Here is an 11,761-nt window from a genome sequence, read left to right as displayed (position 1 = left end):
CTTGCAACTGCAATGAATGGCAGGATGCCACCAGGACCATCTGCAGAAGAAGGAAGGAGGGATGGACAGACAGCGCACAGGCTACGACCTTCACTGTGCTAACGAAGCATTGCACGTTGAACCATGGCAGGCTGCTTTTGAGCATGATCCGTGGGGCAGGATCAGCATGAAACCAATACAGGACACTTATCAAACACCCTATCAAGTGCTTCACATTCATGCACCCGTTGATCTCTATGGAATTATTTTTGTGCAGCATCAGTGTGGAAATTTAATTTGCATTGAAAACAAAATTTGCTCAGTGAAGCCTACTTTCATGTAGTTAGGTATAACCACGTAAACACGCTGTTAAACTTCCCTCCATGCAGTGCTATTAAGTTCTGAGATTCTTCTTTAGCTAGTTCTCTAAAGTGTTTGAATGTGATTTTTTTTGTTGCTGCTCCTGTTGCTAATTTAAGACTTTTAATATTAATCTTTTTGACTGGTGTGAGGTGTCAGTTCTCTGCAAGTGTTAATTTACTCCCAGTTCGCTGGGAGCAGTAATACGTTACTATCGCTGAGCTCTATTATTTGTTTTCTCTTGTTGTTATTTTCTTTTTCCCAGTCGGGATCTCAAGTTTCCCCCTTTCCCTCCCCAAATCTTCTGGGCTGAGATGGTCCGCTCCCACTTACAGTCCTTTATTGTAGACTACAGTCTTACTGGTAGTGGCCAATGCGATTTCTGGCTCCAGCCGAGATGTCTCAATCTGTGAAATCAAAGAGGAGGCAAGATCAGAATTGGTATTGCATTGTTGTGCTGCAGCAGGAGCTTGATGGATCAATGAATTAATGTGGAGAAGTATAATATGTAAATAATACAATGCCTTTTCCGTGTCATTTTAATGTGCTTTACTCTGCTCAAGTCTCAAAACAACCTTGTTTGGATTGACTTATATTACATGAAATGAGGCACGCGTGCTGCCTTGCCATATTCAGTGAATTACAGAGTGTAATCAAACGGATCCCACCCATCATTTTCCAGAAAACATTCCTTCCTTTTCCCGCAGCCAAGGTCCCCTCACATGGTGCTAGAAGGAATCCAGTCCCCGAAGCCGGGGTTTGCACCCGTAGGGACCCGTCAAAGCCAAGGGCTGCCTGGTGACACGAGGGGACAGCACACTCTCTTTCGGCTTGTGGACCAGGGCTCGATATCCTCCAACAGGGATGGATCACAGCTAAAATCTACCTACCCCTTTCTCTGTCTCCATAAAACCTCCAGCCCTTTCCCTATTTCTTCCTTCTGCTGGCTTCGCAAGAAGCTTTCCCTTGCTCTGAAATCACTCCGAACCTTTGCATCCCTGGGAGGGATCCGTGGTGCTCCCGGTTCCCACAGCAAACAAAGATCCCGGCTCCCAACTGGGACAGGGCACCTTGCAAGACCAGACTTTTAGAAATCCTATACATTGAATTGATGCTGTTGCTGACACAATGCTAGGAACCCACGTTAAAATCGAAATGCTTTTGAAAATGTTTAACCTAGTTAGACAAATTAGCAAAAATTTGTGCAAAACAATTTAGGTATTTAAAATATTCAATGTTTTTAAAAACTGGAAAAACTGTTCTTAGCTTTCAGCTGCAAAAACCCAACAAAATATAACATCAAAGCAATCTTAACATGAGGTGCAACATAACCCTTCAGCAAAGCTGTTAAACAGCTACTGAAGCATCATGGGAAATAGCACTTCATTTATTCAAATGCACATATGTCAGGTTTTTGCACCATATGTCATTCCAAGCTATTTACAGTAATAATTAAATCTTAATCAACGTTTAACCTCTGTAAAATGTTTGAAGGGATCTAATCACCCTTCAGACTGCACTAATGAAGGAGAAATATATAAACATAAAAAGAAAATGATGCATAGATAGCACACCAGAAAGAACAGTAATTGCAAAATTGTATTTCTTTCAAATATAATCAGCAAATTATGTAAAGTAAGCCAACGAGTATTTTAAGTGAAGACATCTTGGGTGTCAGAGGTGTGATCAGCTAATTTTGTACTGCTATCCATAACAGATGTAGCATATTTTCTTTTAGTGCCATTATTAGCAACTTCACCATTTCTCTCTGTGCTGAAACACAAAGTGAAGCATTGTGCCGGGGAGAGTACCCAGCAAAGGTGCAGGAGAGGCAATTCTCACGTACACCGGCACTGACGGGATCCATTTTGAGGGAGGATTAACTCCGATCTGCCTGGCTCTGACGCAGCTTTTCTTCCTATTGTTTTCTTATTTTTCTTCCAGAGACAGAAAGAAAAGCTTCGAGGCATCGCGACTGGGTGGTTTCACCCACGGGTATGAAAATATCAAGGTGGGCAGTGCTTTAAAATGACCTGGTGGTCCAACCCTGACCGTCCATGCTAGTGTCAGTAGGGCTTGGGGATGTGGGGCAGCTCGGACAGAGCAAAAACCAACCTACTACTGGGACACCTCCTCAGAAAGCTAATGGAGAGCCACCACAGTCCCTTCCTCTCCAATGGGGGCTGGAGAGGTGGGAGCTCCAAGGAAAGTCACATCTGCCTTGGTGGACCCCAGATAAGTGGTCTGAAAGCAAGCCCTATGGGGAAACGTTGCGGGCTTGGAAGTGCTGAGTGTAGAAGAGAGAAGTTCAAGGGAGGCACGGTGGTATTTGCGTGTGCAAGAGGGTACAGCAGAGAAGAAAGGAGTAATGTTTTGTTCACACTCTCTTGGGACACAATTCAAAAAGCATCGAGTAAGATCCAAGCTGAACAGCAGGAAGAGTATCCTAGTGGGAAGGAGTAAAGTATTGCAACCAAATGCTCGGGGAAGGTGTGGTGTCTCTGTGGTGGGAAGTTTTCAGCACAAATTAGATGAAACCCATCAAGAATAGTTTAAGCAGAATTCAGCTTGTCTTGGTGGAAGGAGACAGATGAGACAACTGCTTGTAGGTCCTTTCAGCTTCCTTCCCGTGGGTCCAGGAGGGAAGCGGCCTCTTTTCCCTGCATGGCTGAGCTCTTCATTCATGGCAAGGCTGTACACAAGGCTGGTAGATGGGATGGGATTTAGGCTGTTAGATTTAGGAGGGACAGGATTGAGGTGGGATAGTTCGGAGACAAATTATGGTGTCTGAGCAGAAGGACAAGGGAATGAATGCCTAATGCAAGATGGACACACGGTCAGGGACTCTTTTGAAGATCTTGGAAGAAGATACAGGCATTGGTTTGGAGCTGCATATTACTGAACTCACGTAAGCCCCTCTCTGAAGCCTGGAAAGATGTGAAATACATTTGCTGGGGATGACTGGTTGAACTGGAGCAATCTCAGCAGATCTCTTTCTGGCTGGCTTTAATAAAGCAGATATCAAAAACTGCTCCAGAGCCTCAGCTACAGGAGCTCCAAGGGCTGCATCTGCACCAAGGAGGCAGGTACAGGAGGGGTGTACTCCACAGCAGCACTGGTAAAGCCCTTCAGAAATGCATCAGGAGTAACTTACTCCTCTCACTGGGAAATCAAATGCAGAAGAACAGGGAGAAGCATTCAGGTGGCAGACTAGAGATATTAAGACAACATTAAGACGCAACCTTATTGTGTACCAGTTCAGTCTTTGAATCCCTCAGGGTTTTTTTGTTGGAAAGTGTAATTTCACCTATTTTGGTGTAGACTGCTGTTCTAGCTGTCCAGCATCCTGGACCTGCTTGGCCAACTTTCCACTGGACATGGCGTTGTGAAACAGATCTGGAGACCACAGAGTTTCTTGTCAAGTTTCTTGTATCTCAGCTTCAAAGATGACCCCCAGCAGGGTCCTTCTTGGTCATGGCCATGCTAGGAACCCCTCTAACAAGAAACGCCTGCCATGGAGGGGGCTCTGAGGAACAGGTTCAACCCTGTTGGGATTACACTGGTGGGACCTGCCCCACCCACCCCATATCGGGTGACTTTGTCCTTCCAAACTGAGTGCCCACCATGGGACTGGGTTTGAATTGTGTCCATCCTCTTCCTCCCAGTGGGGTAGATCTACTTGTGCTGGGGCAAAGGATGGATCCCCTTCCCCGCTCTGGGATGATAGCACTGAAGTACGTACCAGAAAAGAGTCTTCAACAATGAATCCAGGAGAAGACAAGTCCAGGAGGGATGCAAGGTCACAGCCAGCACTCGGGGAAGCATGGTGTACAAGCACCACTCCTAGAGAGTCCTACGAGGTTTGGGGGAAAAAAGACAGGCTTTCTGGCTGATGGCTGCATGAGCATCAGTGCAGCATCGACCACTCGGTATCCTGATGTACCAGCACAGGAGACACTATAACGAGGCAGTGGGAGATGGGGGAATTGCTTCACCCTGCTATGAGGCTACTGGAAGCTTTGCTGTAGATGGAGGGAGATCCTCGCTGGGGACACAGCCAGGGTGCATCAGCCCATGGCAACACCTGGGAGCCAGTGCAGCCTGAGGACGCTCCTCTTTCCTCTAGCACATAGCCGAGTGCATGAAGACAAAAGGGAAAAAACCCAAGAAACGGTGTCCCCTGACCTTATTCAAGCAACTGTTTATAAACCGGCATCACCCAGGTAATGCAGGCGGGATGACAGCGCTGGCTTTTTAGCGGTGCTCCTGACCCGGTGAAATCTATCCCTCCCAGGGAACAAAGCCGCTGTAAAGGGAATCGCCTTTCACGGTGCCCACCGCGCGCCAGCTCTCTTCCCCCCGTCTCTGCCTTGCAGTGGAAGCCTCTCTCCTCTCATCAGCACAGACAAGGCTAATTGGGGTGATAAAGAACTGGCTCCGAGTGCTGGCGTGGGCTGGAGGAACAAATGGTGCGGTGGTCACAGCTGGTGCTGCGGAGACGGAGAGGGAGAGGGTGTGAGGCAGGCTCCCGGCGCCCAAAGTTTCGTCAGCCCATGTTGGATGCGGGGCGGCGAGGTGGGGGGTTGTGTGTGTTTTGCATTCGCTGCTGACACGAGTGTAGCGTACATGCGCGTCCGGTGAAGCAGAAGCAGGCAGAAAGCAGATGCTTTTTGTTTGGGGTTGATACTCATTTCTATCCCAGCTCGGGAAAAGGTGTAGAAAGGAATGTGCTCCTAAGAGTGCAGGGAGAGAGATAGGTCTAGGCTCGCTGCCAGGGATCCTGTAATGATATGGAAGGCAGCTAGGGGAGACAGGAGCAGATGGATTTGGCATACAGCTCATCACTCAGCCAAAAAAAGGGAGGGGGGGGGGGGGGAGAAGGAAGAAAGCAGCCAATTTTGGTAGGGGGAGGGTCATGCGGACTGACGGATGCTGCACCGGGAGGTGGGGGAAGGGAGGATCAGGCTGGTCACCGCATCTTCTGCTGCTGCCTTGGTGGTGCCAGCGAGGAGACTTGGTGGTAGCCCCGGTTCGGAGCCCGGGGGAGATCTCCCGGCCCTTCCAGCAGCCCTCTGCCATCTCCTCCTGGGCCATGAGACATCAGGGCAAGTGCCGAAGGCAGTGCCAAGCTAGCCGAGCGCTAGTAAAGCTCGGTGAGGTGTAAGAAGGACTTCGGTTAATAAATGGAACCATGAGGCACCATGAAGGACTGGCAGCTGCTGCCATCACGGTGGTGGGCTCTGTGCACAGCTAGATGGAGAAGCGGGGCACATCCAGCACCTCTAAGAGACTCTGCTCTGTCCTCGGTGAAAAAAGAACATGTTTTTCCTGGGATAGATGAGCTACTGCTCATCAGCCACGCCACGGTCACCAGGCACCTCTGCTTGTAGCTTGGTGCAACCATGGTGTGAAAGCATCTCTGTATGGCTCTGCTGAGGCTTTCTTTTACCTTCAGCCCACGGTCACCTAATGCAATTCTGCTGAGAAGCAGAACCTTATTAAATTTGGTTTAACACACTTACTTGGGGTCAAAAACCAATTTGATGGGGGTTTTGATGGTCTTGTTCCCACAGCAAGACTGCCTAAATGTTCTTCTTTCAGATATTTCAGATCTCCTTTTCTTCGTTTAATTGACAGTAGCTGAAAGAATGCTGATGGGGCCAAAATCACAAATCTGAACCCGTGCTTAATTTTATAAGGCTTTCCAAAATTGGAAAATGTATACTGAATGATTTAAAGACAGCAAGATTTTTTCCTCCTCTGTTCCGATAAACTCTTTCCAAAGCTTTTCCCAGACATCAAAAATTAAAGTGCTCTCCACAGATCCACTCACTAAGGAATGAGATGAGGAAATCAGTGTTTGCTAAGGAGTGTTTCTTGGAAATGCTACGGACCTACAGCCAACTGAAGGTGACCTGACAGGTAAGAGGATTCAGGAAATGCACGTCTTGCCCAAGAACTTTTTGATTAAATCACAGAAGATGTTTTTCAAAAGTTATCCAGCCTCTGGTCAAGGAGTCCAAGCAACAGCAGAGCTACAAGATCTCTCAGTGTCCCGCTTCAAAGAACACCAGCCATGTCATGGTTTGCCTTTTTCTAAATTCAGACTTTCAGCTTTGCATTTATCTATTTGCTGCACTAAGGAGCTCTCTCCTGCCAGAAATCTTCTTCCCATGAAAGTATTCAAAGACTATTAAATCACCTTTCTTAAAATTTATAGACAAAACTCATGCTTCTTCTCTGCAAGGCAGATTATTGTTTGAAATACTGGTATTAAAGCTCTTTTCTGACCACTTCTCAGTTTTTCTACACAGTTAAAAAACCCCTGTGTACCCCAAAACTGGACACACTAGTTGAGAGATAGTCTCATGACTAATGTACATGATAACAGGTAACTTCATAAATAATTGATACTCAGCTTGCTGGCCAAATCACAAAGCTAGGGGGAAATGATTTTGAGATAAACCCGAACTTTGTTAGTTTTTCCTTCAAATTAATAATAAAAATGGAACTTAAGAGTTGACTAGTACAGTTCTCTTAATTTTTTGGTTCTCTCAACTCTTTTAGACCCCCCTCTTTTAAAGAAACATTCCATTTTCATAAGAAAAAACATCATATCTAGTCAAAATGTTTTTCTTAAAAACATGGAAACAAGTTATTTGACACCATTTCTATCCCTAATGCTGGCTAAGGTGTTAACAAAATGTGACCAGAGCCTGGGAAGTCACCACTCGCAGCCCAGCAGCCGGGTGTCCCTCCACCCATCCCTGGTCGCAACATGTCCGAATCTGGCCCCACCTGGGATGCAAGAGCCCTGTGGCTCGGTGGGAGCCCACTCACAGGTTTGACACCATCCAACTTCCCCAAAAAGTGCTCACTTTGGCGTTGGTGTGGGGAGGGAGGGCTGGACCCCCTGAAATACAGGGATCAAAGAGCTGCGCACCTGCTGGTGCGGCGGCACCGAGCGCTTCCCCGGTGAGGATTTAGAACCGCCTTTCTCACCATCCCTGCTTTGATCATCTCCTTTTGTTTGACACACCAAGGTATGCAACTGCACCCGGGGACTGACATTCCCTAAGAGCCTTCGCAACGCTCCCCGGTCACCACGGTGCAAGGAGCAGGGCTGACGTGCTTTTCCAGCCCGCGCTGTGCCGAGGAAGCAGCCCGCCGGTCGGGCAGAGCCCATCCACGCTGCAAGCAGAGCGCTGCGAAGGTTGGACATCCGCACAACCTGGGGTGTGCAACGGTGTGGTCCAGGGCAGAGAAGAGCTCACCAGAAGATGTTCTGGGAAGGTAGCAGTTTTGGGAGGAGAAGACAGCTGGGAGCTGCTGCACAAGCAAATAGATTAAACCCCTCTGGTGCTCTGGACCCTTTCCTATTTTGGAAAAAGATTAAAATTTTGTCACGTACACCTGCATCAAGACAACCACTACCATTAGTGCTTGGCCTACATTTCTAACGAAGTCATGGCACAGCCTCACCCAAGTGATCAGAGCCTACAACCGTGGATACAACTAAACCCCTGAAGCCTCATGCTGGGAGGGCAGACACACTCATGGAGCAAGAGGTTCCTCTCTTACATGCTTGGAAGTAAAGCAAAGCCAGCAGCAGATAAGGACAGCCCAGGAATAAGCAGTTAAGAACAAGCTCAGGAGTGTATTTGGTTTATACTACCCATTCACTGCAATGTAAGTGGATTCACATGTAATTCAGCATATATGTAAAGTAAGGAACTACCAAGCAGCCTGGGTAATTTGCAAAGTTTCTTGTTTGACTGCAAATCTGGAACTACTGCTGTGTGTCTAGCAGGTGGCTAACCTGTTAAATCCCCGCAATGTAGTAGTTTCCTGGAGGATTTCAACATAAACAGCTCTGAATTCAGAGTGCTGTTTCAAAACAGTAAGTTTTTAGGGATATATAATTTCTCTGCAGACAGTGAACCAGGCTTACACCGAAGTGCAAGAGAGAAATGCATTGCCTCTGACAGGACATCTGGCCAGCACATTTACACTAAAGATGTATCTCAGTACTGCTGTCTAACCTCTGCTTGGACATACCTAGAACTAGCATTACAAAGGACCATTGCTTGAAATTAATTTTATCTCCATTTTCTCTCCCCTCCTTGAAACAATAAAAAGGACGAAAGTTGGAATATATGGCTGGTCTGGCTCTTGAGGGTTATCCATTTCAGAAGAATTTTTTGGGTTTTGCCATGGATGCTTTGACCACCAGCATCCACCTCCAGCTGCCTGTAGGACTGAGCAGAAAACAGAGGTTCTTCTCAGACCTGGCTGGAAAGGGTCTGAATGTGGCACCACGCATACTCCCCTATGACATGTGTTAGATATAAAGTATGTCAGTGATGGTGTTAGCACCAGAAGCTATTCACACTGTGTCACATCTGCTGACACCTCTGCACCGTCCCCTGAAAACGTCACTGCTTTTAGCAAAGCACAAAATGCAAAGTGTCAGCAGCACCTTGGGTGCCATCAGGTTTCTGTATCGAGATGAGCAGAATATTCCTTATGCTCGACAGATGTTTGGCTAGAGATGTGCAATCGGTTTTGAGACAGCTACAAGGCTTAAGATGTTACTGCCCTCACCTTAAATGGGAACAATTGACTCTGCCCTGAAGCAGAGCAGAAGAGTCTGCAGAATTTATGGGTTAGTTATGGGACAGCAACTTCCACCACTTCCTTGGTGGGTTGGCAGTGTTAGGTTAATGGTTGGATTTGATGATCTCAAAGGTCTTTTCCAACCAAAATGATTCTGTGATTCTATGATCAAGGGTAGGAGTTTTTAACTTCAGCTTCAGGAGTTGCAAATTAGCGTATCACAGCTTCTCTAAAGAAAAATAATATGCATATCAAAAAACCCCAATACTTTAATCAGATGGGAAAAAGGAAAACATGGCATTTTAGCTTACTGCCCAACCAAACAGGAGCAGAACACATTTGCCCATGTGGCAACGAGCTCCCCTCACCCAGTGGCACGTTTGTTTCTGGTGCTCTAGAAATGACCGATGATAACAGTGTCAGCAGATGGGATAATAATATATGACAGCAGGCACCTAAGGCTGCAAGGTAGCTTCAACTACTCGGCGTGTCCCTACCTGTCCTGTAGCAGAGCAGTTCAACAGCCGCATTTCATTCCTGTGCTCTGGCTCCCGTGTTTGTTCGGTGTCCCAAACCAGTCCACCAGTAAGATACCAGCTCTAACCTTCCAGTTCCCCATGGGAACCGTTCTGGTGTCTCAAGATGACATCAATGATGCACAGACATGGTGATATGAATGAAAGCCACTCCTAGGAGCTGAGTTTTGTTAGCACTGGGCTCACACGGCTCAGACTCTCTCAAGCCTTCCAGCTTTATAAACAGATTGAAAGGTCAACCCCCCCCACGTCACGTTTCCAAGCCATTGCAAAATTGTGGATTTGAGTCTTCTGGGAAAGAAGAGCATTGCCCACAGGACCAGAAACCTCAAGTATTTAAATAACAAAACAAAACAAATAAAAGCTTTGAAACCATAAGGTTCCAAACCATACAGTTTCAAATAGCAAGGTAAAAAACAGAAGTTCTTTCTGTCTGTCTTCCGGAGAAAAGAGACATTTCCATTTCTCTCTAGCAACCCAGGAAGGTGAAGGGCTTTCCTTCCTTTCACACAGTCACTGCTATCCAGGAGGTGCCAGCCTGCGTCCCTGGTGAGCATGGCACCTTGTTCTGCAACGCTTTGCAAGGGATCAAGGGGTAAGACACAAGTAACACAAACTTACCACCCATACAGAGAAATGTAGAAGCTCAAGCACAAGACTAAACAAAGAATTGAAGCTGTGACGGAGAGAAGCTAAGACCATCGCATAAGGTGTCTGCCATGAAGCAAAGAACCACACAAAAGGCCTTTGCAGGAGCTAAGACGCCTTTCCTCCTTCACTCTGGAGAAGAAGATCTGTTCATTCGTAGGAGGTAAGTGCTCATGAGGTAAACTCTCAGTTTACCTCATTAATTAATTTCTACAGGAGCTCTGGAGAGGTGGATGTCTTAGGCTGGTACCACAGCAGAAACACAGGTGTTCTGACCTCAGGTCACCCAGCTTCATGGGGTAAGGACCATTCTTCAGGAAAGGACTTTCTCCCAGAACTCTGCATGGCATTCGGTCTATAGCGTGTAGGGCAAAAGAAACTTCTGCCTGGCCTCAAGGACGAAAACTCACATTACATGATGTAGGCTTTGTGGGGGAACATTCAAGCCAACTGAATGTTGGGTGGAAAAGTCATCAACCCACCTAAAATATGATCTTAAGAACCCCCAAAATTGCAGAGTTTAGGGTCACTGCTCCTTGCTGGAATGAAAGGCATTCACAAAGAGTTAGAAGCATCTCTCCTCTTTTGGAAGAAAAAAATCCTACTTTTGAATATGGACATTATGAATGTAGCAGGTTTCCCTTTGGAGGAAAATGAGCTATTAGGTCCATTCTGGTAAGAATCCCTCCAGCAGTTCTGTTGAGGAAGAGAGCATTTGTTGCTATTTAGTGAGAACATCAAACCCTGCAATTCTCCTGCTATTAAGAAGGAAGAGCATGATGACTACTGCAGGATTTAGGGATGTCCTTGTTGCTTTAAAGAAGCTAAGCAAGTTCCTCAGGATCCCAACCTCCATCACATTTCCTCTTCTTGAAGGACCGACAGCCTCACTAGAAACAGGCTGCTAGGTCCAAATGATTTAAAAAGCAATTACAGATAATTATATATACCTGTGCTTGGGAAACGTGATTAATAAGGCATTCTCTGCAGTAAGCAAGCATGCTTACAGCAGGCAAGTCTGGACAACTGGCCGCCTTCCTTAGCTCATATCCTTAATGTCTCACTTGGAGTAGTCTGAGCTACGGTTGCTTCAGGTGAGCTAAACCAACTGCCTCTGAGTATGCAGAAAAGGACATCTCCAACACTATGCAAAAAGAGAGGGGTAAGCCAGGCAACAGCCAGGGAAGAGCCGGGGACAAACCCAGTTGCACCAAATAAAGAGGCTGATGGCAACCAAGAAAGGGGATTGAGTTTTCAGGGTGGGCTGGCAGCAAGAGAGGAAAGGTCTTGGCTTTCAGGCCAAGGAGAAACCAACAAAACCAAGGACCCGCAGGAGGACTGCACAGGGCAGGAGGAGACGGGGATGGCCATCTCTGCAGGCTCCCCAGCGAGCAGGGCAGGAATCCGTGGGGGAAGTGCTTCAGGAGGAGCCGGTCTGTTTACTGTAGGTGCTGCTGAAAGGTGTCCTGAAGAAAGACAGCAATTAACAGGCCTGGAAAAAAAATGGCTTCTTTCCACAAAGTGCCTTTTAAGTATGTTTTTCGAGCCACTTTAAGGGTTAATGTTTAGCTGTTTATCCGGAGTTGTCGGATGTCAGCTCTTTCTTTTGACTCCTAATGGCT

General features: G+C 46.8%; 1 protein-coding gene across 3 annotated transcripts in view; it reads right to left on the bottom strand.

The window, feature by feature from the left end:
• Window positions 1-242: 242 nt before the first annotated feature.
• SFXN5 (sideroflexin 5) overlaps window positions 243-11,761 on the bottom strand; it is a 101,130-nt gene continuing 89,611 nt past the window's right edge. For all 3 annotated transcript variants that reach the window (XM_049794367.1, XM_049794387.1, XM_049794378.1), the window contains exon 14: window positions 243-746. In XM_049794367.1, coding sequence (XP_049650324.1) covers window positions 669-746 — 78 coding nt within the window. In that variant the 3' untranslated portion in view covers window positions 243-668. The remainder of the gene's footprint in view (window positions 747-11,761) is intronic.

The sequence above is a fragment of the Accipiter gentilis genome, chromosome 3 (genome assembly GCF_929443795.1).
Source record: "Accipiter gentilis chromosome 3, bAccGen1.1, whole genome shotgun sequence".
Taxonomy (NCBI): Eukaryota; Metazoa; Chordata; class Aves; order Accipitriformes; family Accipitridae; genus Astur; species Astur gentilis.
This window is presented reverse-complemented; position numbering and strand designations above follow the sequence as displayed.